The 21,257-nt window shown below is 37.9% G+C and overlaps 1 protein-coding gene across 1 annotated transcript in view; it reads right to left on the bottom strand.

The window, feature by feature from the left end:
• ADGRL2 (adhesion G protein-coupled receptor L2) overlaps positions 1-21,257 on the bottom strand; it is a 181,310-nt gene that overhangs the window by 60,047 nt on the left and 100,006 nt on the right. Inside the window, exon 3 of the mRNA XM_082311488.1 lies at positions 13,925-14,138. Coding sequence (XP_082167614.1) covers positions 13,925-14,138 — 214 coding nt within the window. The remainder of the gene's footprint in view (positions 1-13,924; positions 14,139-21,257) is intronic.

Here is a 21,257-nt window from a genome sequence, read left to right as displayed (position 1 = left end):
GAAAAAAAAAAAAGAAGATACATGAGCATGTATGAAAGCAGAATTTGGCCATAAGAATTGTGTCTAAATACTGGAGATCTTCCTGTGACCACTAAAGCAGTAAGGCATGCTAGAAATTGGTTTGAAAATTCACAACCCAGCCTTGGGATTTTCTATGCACTTGGCAATGTGACCACTACAGCAGTAAACCTGGTGACTTTGGATGAAAAATATTTGAGGGGGGAAAACCTGAGAAAATTGTTTCTAGTTTCTTTTTAAAGATAATATTGATGATTTGTTGAATCTTCCTAATTACTGAGTAAACATAAGGAAGCTAAATAGTGTATAATTAATATTGTAGAAGAAGGTGCACCATAGCATTGTTTCCATTTGCCCAATAAACATGCAATAATATTTAACTGTGTTTTCTGTATACAATGTAATCTTGTGGGAGTCTAAGGGTACGCATTAAGGATGAAAACTCCAAATAGACAATAAAACACAACAGAAAATATGCAACTCCCACAGGCCCTTTCTTAGGATTACCCAGTTTGATTCGCTATCAATGAATGTGTATCAGACTTGTATGGCAAAGTAATTCAACAGAGTATTTCTTGCTTTCAACCTCTTCTTACAATTTTAATACATTTAGTTGTGACCCATTTGCCTTTTAGTACTCATGTTCTCTAAGTTCAAAGCTGTCACTGTTAAAAAGACCAATCTTCTCACTCACATCTAAGCTATCACAGAGAGTTTTTTCTTGTTACAATTCATTCTTGTTCCAGTACTTTGTTTATTGGTGTAAATGCTATTGTTATGTGGTTATTATTAACCTGAAACTGAAGCATCAGATAAAATAGGGAGGGGGAAAAAAGAAAAAGGAAAAGGAAATGTAAATTCCAGTGTAATACATAACTCCTGTCTTCTCTCGGTAATTTTTCAAGTGCTTTTATAATCCCATCTTTCTATCCCCACTACTTTCTACCACATATGTGAAAGGCCTACTAGAACTAGCAGAGCCTGTAAGGAGCTGACTGTAAAGCAAGGACAGGAAAACTAGATATCAAAAGATGCAATGCGGTGTGAAAAGCAAACAGAAAAATCTCCTGGTGAGGTCTGCGTAGGTGCAAGCCAAACCCAAACCTTGTAACAGTATGAAGCAGAAGAGACCTGCTTTTTAGAGAAAAGGTTTCTAATGCAACCCCACCTGAGGAGGAAGAAATGGAAATAAAGTCATATTCATAATCTTGTGTGTGCGTATTTGCAAGCAAAATGCAGCATGGGACTACAGGCAGTGTATGCCTTAGTACACCAACTAAGCCAAGCAGATGCACACTGCTGAAAAGTAATCAGTTCAAAAGATCCAATTAAACATTTCACCATTTAGACAAAATAAATAGCCTGCAGCTATGCTTATTTACTAATGAAAACTTTAGTAGTGCGGCATCATAATATCTGAGCAATTTACACAAATTACTCACACTGAGTGAGTGTGAGTGCGGCATCACGCCTTGTGGGTTGAGCAGGTTTCAGGGGAGAAACATAGGGTTGGGTAATAATATCAGAGCTTTACAAAGGGGCGTTTATTTCTGAGGCGCAGTGCTAGAGCAGATCATATAGAAAATCCATGTGAAAATCCTGAAGCACAGCATCTGATCCTTAGGCATAACACTGCAAGAGACTTGCAGGAGAAGAGGCTCCCAGGTAGAGAGCATAGGATAAGAGTGAAAACCGTTTAAAACTCTTTTTTGCAGCACTGTTGATCTTTTTTATCCATGGCTTGGCATGAAGCATATTCATAATGTAGTTAAAAGTTATGTAACTTAAAGACATCTTCTGAGTCATTATTAAATGAGTAACTTGAAGAATTACAATATTGAAAACGTGTAGCTTTATCCTTCATGTTAATTTGCACAGATCTTAAATACATTTTAAAAAATCACCCACTTCAATTACTAAAATAAGGTATTTCAAATGACAGAAGTGATTTGTTACTGCAACTTCTGAAATGTAGAAGCCTTGGTACACTTTCCGTGTTCATGCTTCGACTGGACCTCCAGGTCAGTTCAATGCAAATTCAGCCTGATGCACTATGTTTAACACAGCTCTTCTGTTTCCAGAAATGCATATTCAACATAAATGTATCCTAGCTCTAACAAGAAAGTAAGACTTACTAATTTACAGAATTGGCCGCCGAGGCAACATGATTTCATGCAGTCCTTTGGTTTCCCTCTACAATGGACAGGATGAGGACAATTTCAAATGGGGGGTGTGGTGGAGGCAACCCTAACTGAACTTTAACACACGCATTCCCCTTGAATAATTAAAAATATTATAGCCTGTATCAATTAGGAGCAATTATTTATAAAAATGTTCACCTATTGCAGTTTGCATCTAGAAAAACGATCACATTTTTAACAAGGGAAATGGGAAATCGCTATGGGATGCCCTACTTAGATTAAATTAGCAAGAAACTTGTTATCAGACCATATAAAAGATACACCATAATAAGACGTGACCTTGCAGAACCTTGGAGCCAATCTGTGATTTTTTTCCCCCTGTAACCCTTCCTAATTATCTGCAAAGTTACAGACCCTTTTGTGGCAGGTTATTTTTCTGTGAATGGTGAGGGGTTTGGGGCTTTTAAATATTTAATTAGCCTTCTGATATGAGAATTGTTGCACATGCCAACTGCTTCGATTTTCAAACTGTGTTCATCCTAATTATGTTCAGATTTAGATTGGTCATCCCAAACCTCTCACTCTTGTAATTATTTACTCCTTAAAGATCATTCAGCGGAGAAATATTTTTCACCCTTATGGCTCTTTCTTTCCACAAATGGCTTTTCTGGTCCGTTAATTACCCACTCAGAGGATTAGAGTTTGTAATAATGCAAGACATCCTGCATGTAAGATGAGTTTTACAGGGTGAAAAAGAATAAATTGTTTTTTGTAAACTTGCCTCGGGGAATATCCCCTTTTTGGGTTATAATTTTCATCAATAGAGGCCATGTGCCCACTGCTGCATATCTACCAATTCCACAGGGCTACGGAGTGACTCATTTCCACGGCTCAACAGAACTCGAAGCAAAATGCTGAGCAAGAGGCCAAAAGACAACTTGGTTATTTTACGAGATTGATAAAAGTGCAATCTGCTAGCAAGATGGTACGGTCCTTTTTCTCATTATTTTTAATGCAGATTTCATGGCTTTAAAGTTATATATATTTAACTGGTAACTAATAATAAAATTACAACTTTTCTTATTTCATCTGCTGATTTTTTCCAGAAGTGCTGTCCCTTGGTAGGTCTTTAATCAACCCTGTAACAGTGGTGTCATTTCCTATTAAAATGTGTCTGAGAGTCCTCACTACAAATACTTTCTTTTCTTCTGAGAGGAATGCCTGTCACAAAAGCACTGTTATTCATTACCCACAGTGATGTCTGGATCTAATTATCATCTGGAAAGCTTGCAGGGCTTCCAGGTATAGGACTTTCCCTGCAAAAGTATCCTTCTGCTCTAACTTGGAAAGCACAATCCCACTTTCTTCTTTGTGATTTGCAGTTAAGGGATTAAGTTACTGATTTGAGCTGTGCACTTTCTGATTCCTGGAACTTCCAGTTTTAAGCCCAAAAAAGTTGAGAGGGCTGCTTTTGTTTACTTGTTTTTACATCTGCAAAAATCCTGCATATTCTGCGGCTGGTTTTTATGCAAGTCAAGCAGATTCAGCCTCTGTAAAAAACACATCAGAAAATTCACTGGCTTGGCTCTGTCAATGCACAGATAATATTTAATTGTGTCAAAAATATTCATGATCTAATCCTTTTATCAAACTGTCTACCACTGAAGGAGTCTCATGTGCCTGCACAATTAAAAACCCCATGTTAGCCATACATAATACTGTATTACATTTGATGCAAATCCTTTTCTATTGAAATAAGCACTGGGCTGACAGCAGGAAGTGACTGATAAGAAAGCAACAAGGCATTGCTGATGGCATGCATGATAACTGAGCACTAACTCATATGTGTTCTGTCTGCAGCACATTACCCAAAGTGCTCCTGCTTTAAATGCGACTCCAGGAGGTGTTCTTTGGCTGTATCTCTGCCACAAAGCCAGCAAAATTATCTAAGAAAGCTAAATATACAAAGTAAATGATGTTTTTTCATACCCACCAGTGATGCTGGCACTAGAATAATATACTGAAGGCAATATCAGTGCTACTACATCCTAGACGAGAAAACACCTACAGCTTCACAAGTGTAATAAGTACAGTTGAGTTCAGTGCTGTTAAGAAATTCAGTAAACAGGGAAAGGTTATGGGTTCAGAACTGTCGCTTACAAGTCAGCCTAAATGAATGTATTAAATAGACATAGGAAAAGGTGCACAAAATCTGAGTTATGGTGAAACAACCATTTTACAGTGCTGAAAAATATGTGTATTAAATACATCTCAAAATTGCTCCTTCATCATATATATATATCACAAGAAGCAAGATATCTGAGAAGCAATGAACAGTAAGGTTAAAGATCACAGATTACTACTAAGAAAGGTATTGCAAATACAATGACAAAATACGTATCTTGCCAGATGAAACATTATACAGCTCGGTGTCATTAAGAAGTAGTAAGACTTCTTCCTGTAAGGTGTTTGAACTATATGACTTTGGTCAGGGCAGCTTGCTCAATGAAATGATTCTGCTACCTGATTGCTTTTAAAAATGTTACAGGACCTGTTTTGCCTGTGTACGTGTGTGTGTGCGTGTGCTAGAAGAAATTGAAATTCAAAGGTTTTGATAGCTACCGTATTATAGTGAAAACCTGAAAAAAAATACAGCTTTCAATAGTAAATCTGTAGTAAAGATTCTGCACTGCAAGTGTATTATAAAGCAGGTTTGACATGGAAAAATTCTACGTGAGAAGAACCTTTCCTCCCTGTGGATGTGTCTACAGCAGGCTAAAAATATACTGAATACTGAGTATTTGGTCTATGTAACACTCTTAAGACTGCATTAACTTCATTGCAGTAACTTGTTTTATAGTCTCAGTTCATCATGACCTATAAAATGTTAGGCTGAAGTGCTTTAAATATCTGCTAACACCATGTGCAAGCCTGGGAGTACAAGCCACTGTGCTGTGAAGCGGCAAAGACAGTACTCTTCTGAGAAAGTAGCACGCACTCTTATGTCACTGATATAAACAGGGTAAGCATGCTAAATAATGTATGAAACAGGCAGCCAATCTTTTTATAAAACACAAATTCTAGTTGAATTCTTTGTTTGATTTTATGTTACCAGTATGACACTAGTTTTTCAGACTGCTTCTTAAAAAACATAGTTGACTATCATACTAAATTATAGAATGTACATGCAAACTCCTTTCATTCACAGTTATTATATGAAAAAAAAAATAAAAGACCTCTTTCATTTGTGGCCATAGCATTTTTCCTATTTATTGTTCTGCAATATGTAGAAAATAAAATGCAAAGCAGGGAATTATCTATGTCTTTCAGTAATGATGGCCTATTTATTAAGCAATTAGATTGCAATTTTATTATTAGAGAGAAAAAAAAGAAATGCTGTAAAATACTGTTATTGCTTGTATCTTTGATCCTTAAACTTTTCCATTCCAGCAACCTCATTAATGTCAAAATGCCATGAATATGGCCAACCCTTTTCAGACTGTATAGCCTGGGCACAGGCAGAATCTATGGGATTCAATAAAGAAGTTTTTTCTTGTTGAATTCAACTAAAAAGCTTAATTGAGCCACAAAGGTCAGAAGGTTCTTTTTATTATAAGTAGGAGATTATTCTGTGGAAGAAGGAAATTTCCAGAATATGAGATCTGTTCATTTCTATACTACTCTGTAGCTACTTTTTAATTTTTAAACCCATGTTACTCTTCTATTCCTTTCCTCTGAATTAAACAGCTTCACTGTAATAATCTTTAAATTCTATTTCCTTTGTGTTACTAATGAAAACTTTCCACTTTCATCACTACTGCTGACTTTATAACACTAAAAAGTACTCATAATTTACTTACATATATTTAATTCATATTAATCTGTCCTAATTTACGATCTATACCCTGCTCTGCCCATCTTCATGTACCTTTTCCATGTCAGTTCTGTTTACTAAGTGATATTCAACGGATTTCCTATAATGCAATGAACCTTAACAGGCAGCTTTTAATTGTCTCGCATAGGAAACCACATCACTATTAATTCCACAGCAACAGTATAAAATAAAACTATTGCTTCTCAGACTCTAGAGCAATTAGACCTCTCGGCTATTTGGCTAACTCTGCTTCATGATACCCAGTGCAGTTAATTATATTTTTTGATGTTAATAGTCTCTGTCAGTTTCAAGCATAACTCCTCTTTGATGAATATTTAAATTATATTTGAATAAAAAAATAATCTTGGTTACATTTCATATTCAGCAGTCATCACAGCTTAATAAAGGTCTCCTCAGCAAGGGCTGAGATAAATGGCTATATGAACACATGTATAAAGTCCTAAATCAACTTATCAGATAATGTAGCTGTTTTGGCTTAGTATTATAGAGGATATATTGGGGTGGGAGGAATTAATAGGCTTCAATTATTACAGTATTATTCTATACGAACTAAATTTGGCACAGTAATATGTAAGTAAATCACAGTTTTTTAATAATAAAGTTCTGAGTGCAACTAAACCAGGAACTTATCTTGGCTAGACTAGAAATGCGAAAACTATATAAAATTCATAAAAATTCCTCCAAGAGAATACAACATTCAACTGAAAGATGTTGAAGGTTAAGCAATGTTGTCTCAGTCAAGTTCTCAAAACCATTAGTAAATTACCAAGAGAGGTAACTACATACCCAAAACATATAGTATATGATTAACTGTAGGCTAAACAGGGTGCACACCTAGTAGAGCCCCTTTCAGAAATCAGAAAAAAACCCCTAGAAAATCACAGGCTGAAGCATGTATTCTATATGATGCTCAATTATACAAGAAACAGCATATAATACTTAAAAATTTATGTACACATATGTATAGTTATTTATATTTCTTTTCACCCATGAACAGCAAGGAAAGACTGATGAATATGTATATACGATCCTGCCAGATAAGATATACACTGACTTAAGAATTTGATGGTGTTTTTGCCAATAATAAAGGAAAGAAAACAACTGAAATGTAAGATATGAAAACACTAAATAAAAGATCAAGCTACATCCTGGTAAAATAATGAATCCAATCTTTTTTGAAGTAAACTAAATCTAAATTTTAAATGTCATTAGTTGGTATCAATGATCCTTTTGTTGTTTCCTTTGTAGCTTGTCCAATGCCGTGATTACAGCAACACGTGTGTTATGTGCTTGCTAATGTGTAATATAATTTCTTCTACAGAAAATAATACTAGAACGCAATGCAAAAAGATGATCAAGTACCACTGACAGCTATTTCACCTTACCTGACTGCTCAGAACCTCCTAATATGAGGATTGGTATTTAATTTACTAAGTAATGCCACGATGGAACAACCCCATTAATAAAACCCCCTATCTTTGAAGAGTAAACTGGAGCTACTACTTTCATATTAAGAATTAATGGTAGTGAAAATACACAATGCCAGATAAGGTTCTTCTTAGTCATGGGTGTTACTGGTTTTTTTTCTGAAATAAAGCCAAGGACTACGGTACGCTTCATGAATATTCTAGGCTCTGCGATTATGCCTAGTTCATGAAAATAGGCTATGTGTATTTCTGCTTTTTTCTTTACATTTGAGTCATAACTAAGTCTTGTGACTAACACATAGAAAACAAAACAAAACAAAACAAAAATCAATCTGGCCATGGCCCGGTATTGTGAAAAGCTTAGTTTAAAAATAAAGAGTATTTTAAGCTTCTGCTACATCAAAATACTCACGGGAATGACTGCCGTACTAAGACCTATGTCTGTTTCAGATGAGTAGATGCCTTCATTTTTAAAGGATGCTTAAAAAAAGATATCTAACGTTGATAATCTTGTACGGTAAATGTTTTGTGAAGCAGTTGTCAGCAAGCTGAAACAGAAACCGCTGGCACGCCAAAGCAATAGAAGGCCCTCGTACATGAGAAAAGCATCAGTACCACAGCAACTCCGATGTGCATAAATTCCGAGCATGTACCTTATCCACATCAGCCTGTGCTATCCTATCATCAACACTGGTATTTCCCTGACATGAAAAGGACAGATATGCAAGCTTTTAATGACCAGAAAGTAGAAAAAGGCAAGGTATATGTCTTGTTCTGAGACACTTTTCACTACATAATATCTTTGGCAAAGGGAGGCAATCTTCGTCTGCAGAAGGAAAAGCAAGGGAAAAAGCAAGGATAGCAGCAGGGGTCAGCAGAGCCCTTGTCTAAGCCTGGAAGACCCCCGAAGTAAAATGCACCATTATCAGAATCGCAGTCATTTGTGAATGGCAGAGGATAAAATCCTACCCGTGAAAACTGTTTTAAATCACATTAGGAAATGCAAATCTGAAACGTGCTACAGTTTAAACAGAGAATCAACCTTGCGCCCTGTCTGAGGAAGCTGTTTTTGAGGCACTAAAATGCTTCTTTGTTTAAGTGTTGTAAAGGCTTGAATTCAGCTCTGCAGTGATCCCACAGCAGGTTTTGCCTTCGAGGTTTGCTTTTGGCTAGACCTTTTCACTCCAATGAGTGAGATTAATCAGTTATAGGAGATTTACCCACTATCCATCCAAGCCTGGAGTCCAGTGGAAGATTTTCTTCATTCACTCACATTATGGAACAGACCAAACTTGTTTTCACTTGAAAGGGCCCTAATATGGTATTTCCTCTGCAGACCTCACAAGCAGGAACAAAATGGAGGGCTTGACAGATGTGTCCTCTTCAGAGGAGAACCCATTTTGTTTTCTTTCAAAAATGTCTCACTTATTTATATATCGGATTTTTCTAAACGACATATTTGTTGGACATGTGAATAGGTGGAAAAGAATGAACACCTCCACTCTCCCACTCCCCTGTTGGGAAGGACTAAGAAAAAAACCAGGTCTCAGGAGAAGGAATGGATACGCTGCTTCCTTCAGCTTTCCCGTGATCACTCTGTGGGGCAGGAGGCACTTTGCCTACATTTTGCAGACCCTCCGTGTAAGCGCAGCTGTCTCGCGGGGAGATGATGGACGTAACAGGTTAAGAGTATTACCATGTGAGAAAAGTTCACGGTAACAAAAACCCAAGCATGAACTCTTCACTCGTGTCATGATGGACATGGTAATTGAAGGTACATGTGTTGCATGTGCTATAGATAGGACAGCATAGTGCAACAGAAAAAACACTCACTGCTGAAAAGGATTTATTCCTCTTTAATCCTTTAACTTTTTTGCAGCAATGTTTTAAAAGGGAAGGGTATTTAAAAAAATTACAGTTCCCTAAGTTCATCTATTATACCTAACATCTTTTTATATTTATGCTTACATATTATCATGAGGTTTGCTTTGTTTGTGCATATTTAAAAAGCAAAATGATACTGATTAAATATGTTTAGTAAAGATGTAAAGATCACGTAAAGCTACAATTATAGTATGTAGATGAAAATAGAATTTCAAGGCCATTTCAGTGCAGGATTGAGGTAACCTCCTTTCTGTTGCAGATCAAAAATAAACTGAATATACCAACTGTGAGATTATATTTTTTAATGTGGATGTTTGCATGGTCTGCAAAGTCTGAAGTTTTTTGAATTTTTCCTCTTTTTAATGATCACAACTATGCTCTCAGTATCAGATCAGAAGTTCCTATTTAAAAATTTGAAGTATTTTAGCCTTATTAGGAGGTAAACAATGTTTTCTTTCTGAAGTTAACACTAATTTGGCTGTCAACATTAAATGCTTGAATTTTGCATCTAAGTAAATGATTCCATAGATTCAGAGTTAATAAGCTGTATTTTCTTTAAATACAAAACATTAATTTTTTACAAGCCCCACCAATAGCTATGACTGTAAATTACTCAAAAAATAAGATGTACAGATTGGAATGGACCTGACATTTTTTTAATATTGGATTTCTCAAGATTTAAAATTATATTATTCAAAATTATTATCTGCCACACTACCCAAGTATTTATTTAAATACAGAGGCAAAAAATATCATCTAATTGCACTGTACTGGAATCCAAAGATAGTTATGGTGTATAATCTTTAAAATAATAATAACTTTTCCTAAACAAAAAGTTTAAGACTAGGAAAAATTATTCCTACTAAAAAAAGCCTATTTTTAATTCAGAAGAGAAAGGTCCCAGCATGCAAAAACGCATCTTAGCAGCTTATTGTTCCACTTTAAAATTACATACACAATATGCCTTCACCTTTGAAATCGATTTTAAGTATGTATTTACAAGTACTTTTAAATATCCATTATTATTTTAAGCTAACAAAACAGAAATCCAAACACTATGTGGTATCTATGTAACCCTTAGTACCTGTTCTAACAAAAACCTACAGTCCATCCACCTGCAGCTGCAGAGTAGGGCTTTGAAGTTGACGCTGGTGCAGAAAGTCCCCATAAGCACACAGGCAGTTTGAATATAACTCACACAATCCACCTGCAATCTGCTTGCAACAGAAGTGGACTTAAGACTAGGTCATAAGTAAATTTATCATGTTAATTTTCAAATCACTGCTGCGCCTATAAAAAGCAATACTAGTTAGCCTTATCAACTTCAAAGTCTCATGACAGCTTCTGGCTACAGCCGCACAAACACACTTTATGAGCGAGCAACTAGAGCAATTTCCTCAGGCTGCTTTGCATCCTCTGCTTCCCTGTTCATTTAGTTTCTTTTTAAACGAAGAGGAAACAGAGGAGATTTGTCCCTGCTAAAGGACAGCAGAGCACCAAGGAGTCTGACTATTTTAAGGTCTAACTGCCTGAAACGTGGGTCCTCTGCCACTCACTTAGACTACTCCCTCGCCAAATATTCTAGAAATAAGCCCATTTCTATACTCAACTTTAGCGTGTGGTAGGACCTCTCAAACTTGACTGTATGCAAATGCTGGGGTTAATTATCAGAGAAGTGTGAAAGGGGAGAGAGATTTTCTAAAGGTCTAGTCTCTTTCTTCAAAGCTTTAATTTTAACCGTGCCAGTCTGAAGTTTACACGGAATCTAAATACATCTGAAAGACTTTATTCTAGAATAATTGGGATGTAATTTCAATCAGGGACTAAAAATTTAATAACTACTTTACAAAGGTAAAAGCAAAGCAATGAAGTCATTAGTGTTCTAGTCAGGCTTCCTAGGAAAGAATTAAGTTAAAAATCTTTTGAGAACTGCAGAAAAGAAAGAAAAGGGAAGGAGAAAAGATTAAGTAGCAGCTTGTTCTGAGAAAGAGGAGCTGATGCATCAGAGGACACTGGCAAAGTTTGTGCGATAGTATCTCAAATTCTCTGGAAGGGGAGCAGGCCATGTGATTACATGGCTTTGTGTTAAACTGGAAACCTCATCTTATTTTTCAATCTTCAGATTTCACAGTATTGATCTCATTAAGCTAGTGTTTTCACGTTGTAACTGCAGTAAATGTAGTTGCTGTGCAAAAGCTGTGGAGTAATGCTGCAAATGAATGATGAGTATTTAATAAATGCCGTGGAACTACGTTTAACTGCAGGTCTAAACTGAATTGAGTGGTCAAACACAGTGGTAAAAACACTGCTGGCTGAAGTGATAAAAACATGTCATTAGTCCTTAAAAGTAAACACTCTGAGATTTTAAGTAGCAATATAGAAACTATTGCTGCTTATTTCTAAAGGTAAGGAAGAAACATTTTCCCTGTGATCAAATGTTCTAACGGATTGTTTTTTTCTAGTCAGTTTAATAAAATAAAAATAAAAAAACCCAATGAATCTGATGATAGTCCTTCAGACTATTTTTCTATGCAATTGCTGCCATCAAAATACAGCTGATACGATACTTTTAGATATCAGATCAAGGACACGTGCTGAGTACCAAACAACAGTTTGCCTTAGACAACAAAAAATTATGATCACCAATGCAGTTATAAATAAATGAGATACAAGAACTTTTAATATTTCATAAGAAATTTGCAACATTCTTCTACACTTGCAATGTAGCACAAATTGAGCAATTTTGAGAAAAGATTAAACATGGCAAGAGACAGCTTTTCTACTTAATGACAGGCTCTGAGAAAGAAAACTACGAAAGCCAACTTCCAAATTACTATAAATGCCAGACAAAAATAGAAAGCAGAGTGTCAAATGATCTTTGACATTTGTTCAGACAAAAAAAAAAGCACAAAAATTAAAAACTCTCTCTGAGCATAGATATTCTGAACCAATGTCATACATGTGATCACAACTTCATTTTAATCTGTTGAAAAAGGGCGGAAGATTGGGGAAGTTCAAAAATACTCTCTGCTATCATAAACTTACAGTTGATTAATTGAAAGGGGAGGATTAAAATTTCAGCTTTCCAGTAACAGTTTGATGTCACTTTAAGCAAGATTGTGCCTCTATATTTGTCTCTGACTACCTTAATCTGTATATCTGCAGTGAACATAAGGAGGACTTTGATCAAAACACAACATGCATTTTACACAACAAGGAAGTCTACAGAGAGGCACTACATTTACAAAAGCAATTGAAGGTGGTTTCAAAGGGAGTTGACAGATTAGAGGATGATGACACTGCTACTGCGGTCTCAATGGAAATCTGGCTTGATCTAATTAACAACAACGAACTAGAACCACAAAAAGATAATTCAAACATGATTTAAAGAAGTTATATTACCTTTCTAATAGCATACTGATGGAGCCTTTCCCTTACTGATCACAGAACAAGTCACAGTTGAACACAGAACAAGAATAAAAGGCCTGATATCCTTAATTTACCTCCAGCATTTGAAATTGAAGCCTGAGATCTAGCCCAAATATTTGACTATAGAAGTAGAGAACATCCATGTATTCACATGAAAGTGATAAAAAATTTTCAGTCACACTCATGACAACTTGAGTGAACTGGGAAATCAAAATGGGAGATTACTTTTAAGATGTGATTATATGCTACTGAGCGCTACCACGTTCAAACAGAACACAGTAAATGAAGCACAGCATGCAGGACAACTTCCATGTTTCATTTGACACATCTGTGTACATGCACCAGAAAGCTCCCAGGTTAGTCCCATCCCCTTTTTGTTCAGATTCCTCACCCTAGGAAAAAATGCATGGGGAGGGAAACTTCCCACCAATCCTGAACTTACTCAGGCTTGTAGTTTAAGCCAGCAACAATGCCAGTGACTGATTCGTGCTGACGTTTCCACAACTGTCAGTACTAGGTGACCGCTGCCCATGTGCGGCCTGTAGCACAGGCATTTCTGTGAATCTTAGTTCTGATGCACCTTTTGTACTAAAAACACTCTTCTGACTAAGGCAATGTAACTTGTGCTTATATGCATATATGCTTCTGTACACACATGTATAAAGACATATAATCATCCTTGCATTTAATCATTCTGGCATTTTGCATTGGATGCATTTTACAGGTGGGAACTATGGCAATGATTTACTGCATTCATAGGAAATATGTAACTTTGCCAGGGAACGTAGAAGTTACTGAAAAATGCAGCAGCCATTTGGACACATTTTGAGTGCTGTTTGACCACCTAAAAGACAGGAGACAGAGAATCTCCAAATAAGTGAACTGTTCCATTCTCCCTGCAGTTATCTTCCTGCTTTTTAACTTTTCCTCACAGAATTTAAAAAAAACCCCAACCTCTCTAATTGCAACTGGCAGTTTTTATTTCCTTCTAATATTACTAGATAGAAATAATACTACCTCAATAGCAAACTGGCAACCCCAACTCAGCATTTCCTACAGTATATACCTCTTACCGTATTAATTCAGGCATTTTTCCTCTTTAATCCTCAAAATGATATACATATTTTTACCTTTGTGTCATAATTTTGTAGGCATCTGGAAGGAAGCATTCCGTGTTCTCCATCTGGAAAGGGTCAGCATCACAGATCTTGTCATCTGTCCGTCCATAGTTAGCACTTTCTATCATAATAACATCACTTCCCGGACACCGGAGGTCAATGGAGTAGCCTTCGCAGGAGAGCTCCCGCCTAACCAAACCAAACGGTAGCGCTGCTCGGCTGAAACCTGGGAAAAAAAAAAGGAAAAAAAAAAAGGGATTGAGCCTAAAGGATGTTATTGCATTGGACTATTCTTCTTCTGTCACACAGGCACTAACTCTCCTCAGTACGCTAAAGGAAGTGCACCTTTAAACAGTGTGACCTGGTACCATGTTAAGTGAAGCATCTTTCATGAAACCGTTACATTCCTCCACAACTGCTGCTGTGTCCTCAATCTGGGAAAGGAGGAAATTCCTCTTCACTTCTTCTAACCCTTGCCACGGCAGACAGTAGCACCTGTCTGCACGGCTATATTGCAGTTTCCTGTTCCCACCTCTATTCTCCCTGCTTCTTTCTCCCCTCTTTGGGCACAGTCAGACAGGCCGTGTCTGAAAGTGGGAAGCAGCAGGGCAGGCAGGATTTGCAAATGCAGAAGTGACTTTAAAAAGAAAAACCTAACAACAAAAAAACAAAGCCATAATTCCAACTTCATTAGTCTTTCTTAATTTGTATCTTCCTTTCTCCGGGAAGACTTGGTTTCTTTTGCTTAGCTATTTTATGTCCCCAGCATGGACATATCTATGCCACCAGACCCAATATACATGCTGATACTTTACCTAGTTGAACTTCAGTGCTCCTTACTGTGCCTTTTACAAGAACCACAAACAGCTAAGATTTTGAACAGATATATTAATGATCAGTACAGCAAACTGCAGATGTGCACTGTACAAAATCTCCCTGTCCCTCCAAAAAATTCCGTATGTGTTTCAGGGAATTCTCATTTTTAACATGGTTTTCTGCATGAGAGAATTCCTAAAACCAGGTAACTTCTCTAAGAGCAATGAAGCAGTATCAAATGCATTAGAAACAAAACAATGGTCCAGATATTCATCCAGATGTTTTGCCTTTTGCAGACATTTCTTTAGGCAAAAAATATATTGCGTCAAAAAACAACTGTAGCTGTATACTACACTTTCTTGTACACAGCTGCTAGTATATTGTTATTAAACAGTATTTCTGTTTCTTACAAAATGTGTGCATTACTGTCTTTTGGAAGACAAGTTGGGTAACATGATAGTGTTAAAATACCCATTTCTTTAAAATAGTAAATCCTTTCTAAATTCTCAACAGAATCACAGATATTTCCTATTTTTTAAAAAAAAGTCACCCTAATGCAGTAGCACAAGGCCATTAATATTTCAGTGCAGGCTGCTGGAGACAAGTTGTGACAGCAAAGAGAAACAGCTAGTAAGTATGGAAAGCTGGAGCTCTACGGTGTTTTGAAGGCAAAGAAAATAAACTTTTCTTAAAAAGTATGATGCGTTAGAAGAGGCAAGGAAGCAAGGATCTAAAAAGATCAAGAACAACTTGAGATAACCCCTTGATAGTAAATTTTCACACGAACCAGAGGCTGTCACTTTTTCTACTGAATTAATGATCTGTGGATTAAAACTCCTACTGTATGAAGATGATTATGATTATCTGTTAGGACTGCAAAAAACAGCTGTTGATAACGATCATGCCAGTGTCAGGATGTGGCTCCCTGGCAGCCAGAGCCCATCTTCCCGTCCGCTCCTCCTCTGCCTGCACACCGCTGCCTTCCCCTTTGCACCAGCACCAGCTTTTGTCCTACTTGTGTAGTAAACTAATGCGAGGGGCCGGTCTGACTCTAACCTCTCTCTACTGCTAAAGAACTGATGAGGTCTCACAGGACCAGCTCCTTGGCTGAGCGGGAATTCACCCCAGCGCAAGGGGAAGGCCAGAGCGCAGCAACCGGATCTGCCTTTACATTACATATCCTACACGAAATGGGTGCCATTACTCTGCCAGTATGTTTCAGTATTTGTTAATAAGGGAAGAAGCCATATTGCTGTAAAAAGCACCACAGTTCCATCTCAAATTCACTCCTGGCTGTCGGTTTGGCTGCACGTGCTATGCGCAATAGCAAAGACTATTATTAGTGGCTTTCTTAAGTATCATGAGCTGAAAGCTGGAAAGAGCTAAAACACAAATCCATCACATTAACACCCTATATGTTCCTCCCATGCAGCAAATTAATACAACGAAGACAGAAGCTGCTCACGGCTCAGTGAGGGCGTGAAATGGGCACAGAGAGGGGTACGCGCAAAGCCCCCACCACACACGCATACAGCAGCTCCTTTGATTAATTACCATCACGACAGCTGCGGTGGGACCAAATATAACGCTGCTAGTGACTGCCATTCGTACATCCTACCGCTCCTGTCAAATTTAATGCTGTCCACATAAAGCTCATCCCTCCAGCTGGCAGCAATGGTGCCTGTATCTCCTGCACTCAGCAGGGCTTCCCCTGGCATGAGGCACTGCCACGGCCTGGCTGGGGAGTCTGGCCGCCCCCTCCCTCCCTCCCTGCCTGCCTGCCTCCCACGGGAGCCCCACACGTGCTGTCACATGGATGCATGGCCCCACTTTTGGGTTTCGATCAGCAAGGAGGGGAAGAGAGGCTTCGGCTGTCCAAAGGGGATTTTTGCAGAAGAGCAGAGCGGGGAGGGACGGGGGCGTGTAGGGTACAGCTGATGAGGTGTCAGTAGCTACGCATGCAGCGTCTGTGCGGCAGCAGGTCAAACGTATGGATCGTTATGGGGCCAGGGCTGACAAACCCACACTGAGCTACCTGTGACGAGTACTGAACCCCTACTGCAGATCCTACAGCACAGCCTCCACTTCTGCTAGGAAATACCTTGAATCCAAATACAAGACCTCCGCAGTTTGTTACAGAGATCAGCTGCCTGCAAATCTTATTTCATCATCTATGACAACTGCTATAAGTACTATGAATGTGTTTTATCCTGCAATTTTTCCCCCTGCAGGCATCCATGAGAAATTCTGTATTAGGACAAACATTAAAAATACTAGAGCAACGTTAGATCACTTCACAGGCAACAGAGGACACACCTGAGATTGTAATGTAGGTGTTATATTGTAAAAGCAGCAAGCAATAAAGCAAAACAATGCAGCATGCGTTAGGTGGGGAGACCGCTCTCAGGAGTCGCTATGGCGCAAAAAGAATTTTAACTGAATAAAACAAATAAATTTAAAGTCCACTAACAAAGCTGTTGTGATCTTTATTCTGAAGCTTTATTTGTAATCTTTTCCTATCAACAAAGAAAAAATAAGCATATCAACAAGCAAAGTGTACTTCAATCCATCTTGCAACCCTGACAATCGAACGAAGAACTAGTGGGAGGCCCTGTGAGCGAAAAATCAATATTGCAGCTTTGTGCCGTGCAAATGTGAATACTGCCAAATAGCAGTGCTTAGGGTAAAATGAACTGTTTTGCTCCATTTTCTCCTCTCTGAACAAATGATTTTGAAACGACAGCTTTTTTTGGAGCTATAAAATGTCAAGCAATAACTCCCTGCGCTTTAGGCAAGTGATTGGAATAAATACCTCTTGGCAACAGGTGCAATGACTTAGGACTGAAATTCATTTACATTCAGGAGATAATTCCCGATAAACAGATGCACTGCCACAGGATGGAAGTTTGAACGACCGGCATCTGAATGCTACCGCCTGCTTCTGCATCATTCCAGAGCTTTTTAGACGTAAGTATGTGGCTCTGTCAATAATTACTGTTGTCACTGGTAACTCTGTATCTCCAATACAATTCCTCATGAATATTTTCAACACTGTATTTTCTAACCAACCTGCGTTCAACCTGCTGCTTGCCTTACTGTACCTTGCATAAACCTCTTGTTTGGCTCTCCTCCTGCAGTTGAAATCAACATTCCTCCTCTTCCTGCTAATTGCTTCAAGGCAAACTGTGCCATGGATGACACCGCTCAGCTGCCTGCCGCCCAAGAACGCAAAGTGCTTCCCGATTGCAAAGACCTTTCTGGTGCCGGGGCTGGGACTTCCAGCACAACCTAAACATTAACTCAAGTAAGCGTCTGTTACCAAATGCAGCATATGCTGTCTCTGATTCATTCGCGTTTGTATATATTAATCAGTGGTGTGTGTGTGTTTTTTTTAAAAATTGAAGAAGATTAATACCTAATGAGAAAAAGAGCTTGGTTTCTGTCCTGCTGACTATTTTGATTATAGGCAAGTCTCCTGGCAAACATATGTTTCCTGCACGTTTTATCTGCTCACAAATTAGTTGAGTGCAGGCTCTTTACTGAAAGAACAAAATAAACTGCCTTTGCAAAATTGCATTTCTAAGAAAAAAAAGGTAGTGGGGATTTTCAGTGGCAATATACATTCTTTAACACTTTGTTGATCAATCCATGTAGAAAAATACACTAAGAAAAAAATTTAAATGAAACATCACAAACAAAAAGCTTTCCTCTTATACTTTAGTCTATGAAATGAAAAAATGCAAGTCCTATGAAAGAAATGTAACTCAGAACCGTGTTTTTGAAATACGTTAAATTCACATTTGGCTAAAAATTGTTTTATAGAAGTTTGCAATGCCTTATTTATGGTCTTGGTTCTTCATAAGAAATGATTTGTCTTTAGAAAGATAACCTAAATTTGTCAAAGTGGAAAGAAAAGTTAATAATTCACAGCATCCTGCCCACTAGCATACCATCTTTTTGAGCTGTCAATAATAAGAGAGTGTGCTAAGTTTGGTAGATAAAAGCAAAAAGGCACCACCACATTTGAATGTTCACCCCATACAGAGGAAAAATAGTGGAATGTAAACAGGCTAACATCAGTACTCCTCGACATCAGAAGCAAGGAACCTTTGATTAAAACTTAAAGCACAGAGAAAGTCAACATGGAAATATAAAATTATTTCAAAGAATGCAGATACTGGAAGAACTGAGAATCCAAAACAAATCTTTGCAGAAATAAATATATATGTCTCTGCGAGCAAGGGAATATTGCTTCTTGTGTTATTTGGCTCTAACAGAAAGGTCTTTTGAAAAGAGCACATCTTTTCAAACAGAATGTTTACAGTTGTCTCTTTCACAATCTCTTTTATTTTACCAAATCATGCAACACGATGATTCAAGTTCTACACAAGATGAAGTGATGCATCTTGGGCAGCATTTCAATAATATATGTTCAACAAATGCAAAGCCCGACGAAAACTGTGCTGAGAATCCTCTCCTTCTCCCAGCGAAGTGTGTACGTGCATGCACGGAGGGCGCACAGAGACAGCTGAACATACTTCGCCATCTGAAAATCATGCAAATGCTCAACATGGGCTCCGCAAAGCTTTTATAATTTCACAGAAAAGCCTCAGCATCCTGCAGTTTCTAAAGAATCCCACGAACTCTGTCAAGGGAGACTTTTCTCCCGTCTCTCAGCACTGTATATATTTCACACAGACAACCATGTTATTTTGTTAAACAGCTTTTAAATTATCCAATCCTGGTCAACAGATCACTACCAACTACAACAAAGACAGAGGCAATTTAAATGACAACTGTGCTTTCTAATTCTATCTTTGAAGGAAAAAAGTCATTCTGGCAAGCATGTCTATTAAAAGATTACACTGGCACAGTAAGAGCTTCTGATACTGCACAGAGGTCTGGAGTTCACAGCACTCAGCTCTTCTTTCAGGGAAACCCAGCAGCCAGCGCACAGCCAGCCCGCGCTGCAGCCCGGCAGACAAAACCCCACTGTTCAGTCAGGGTAAAATTAGGCAGGAAGCGATCATTTCAAAAATATTCTCCTACAGCTGTATTCTTTGCCATTTTAAGCATATACTCATTATTTTCATTTAAGATGCTGGAAGGAGGGGACATCTAGAGAAAAGGGATTATTTAGTGAAGGAAATCTATTTTCTAGTAAAAGACATCTTTCTCACTTTTTTAACTCATTAATAAAAATGGGATTAACTCAAAACAAGGTACATGAAAGTATGTTCATTATTTGAACTTTAACAAAGAGGCCCAAAGCCCTTAAGAACAGACTTGACCATTTAAACGTGCACATAAATTACACTGAAGCAAGGCAACTATTTAATTGAATAAATTAGCTGTGAGGGGTGATTTTTAACACTAGTTTCTAGACTTCAGTTTCTCAGACATACCGTTTCATATTTTAATTACTTGGCTAAAATCTGGAAGCCTGTCTCTTACAAAATAAAAATATGAATTGCCATCAAAAAAAGCTTTTAGAAATATTAAGTAACTAATGATGGCTTTTTATCGATAATTTTTACACTTTATTAGATTGTGATTTAGTCTTAAAAAATCCTAGAATTTTAAAAAACCTTTGTCAAATGTTAGTGTTTTTCAACATTCCGTGTGAGCAGCAGCATTACAACAGTAAGTAATTTTCTGTAATTATATACTTAATATTCAGTGTACATAAACATAAAGCGCAGTATGTCTGATTAATGAAATTCAGGACAGAAGCCTGAGTTACACCCTCTGACTCACACCAGGATGGGTCCTGCCTTCCAGGTTCACTGAAACTTATTACAATTTTCCTCTTACGTTTTCCAGTCTCTGTGCAATTCTCAAAAATATCCCTGTGAGGCTCTCTTCAGCAAAAAAAGAGTCACGGCTTACCTGCTTTCTGCACCTTGTTGAATGATTCAGCAAAACCTAGAGTGAGCAGCAGCATCTCTGCCGTTTAATGTAACAGCGTCGATCCTTCCTGTCTACAGCTGGCAAGGATCGCATTTAAATTCTCTTAAACAGCTCTCACCCCTCATTCAGAAGGGCGAGAATATGTCTCTCCAAGGTAGCAGAATTAAGGGTTTTTCTGGATTGTGTTTTTGTTGGGGTTTGTTGTGGTTTCTTTTTAAATAGCAGGAGAGAAAAGAGTGCTACAGAGACCTGCAGACCGAAGTCCTTCAATCATCCAGAACAAGAACAGCCCAGACAGCAGCCGTGCACGCATCCCCACATTAGTCCATCATGTCTCAACCCTATTTTGAAGGAATCACCACTATGGGAAAAGAGATAGTTTGGTCTTCATGCCCATTTAATCCTTCACCTCCCTGCTGAGGCTGCCACAAGAGTGCTAATTAATGCTAAACTGTGAAAATGGGCTTCTGCACTTTGAATCCAGCCACACTGAAACTGGATAGAAACCACTAATTCCTTTAATGAAAGTCACCAAACCAGAGCCTGGTTCCTGGCAGCATTTTAGCAATGCCTACATATGGCAGATGGAAACCATGTGATCTAAACATGAAAGTCTAAA

The sequence above is a fragment of the Platalea leucorodia genome, assembly GCF_965183815.1.
Source record: "Platalea leucorodia genome assembly, chromosome: 5".
Classification (NCBI taxonomy): Eukaryota; Metazoa; Chordata; class Aves; order Pelecaniformes; family Threskiornithidae; genus Platalea; species Platalea leucorodia.
Note: the sequence above shows the minus strand (reverse complement) of the source record. Positions and strands in the feature narration are given on the sequence as shown.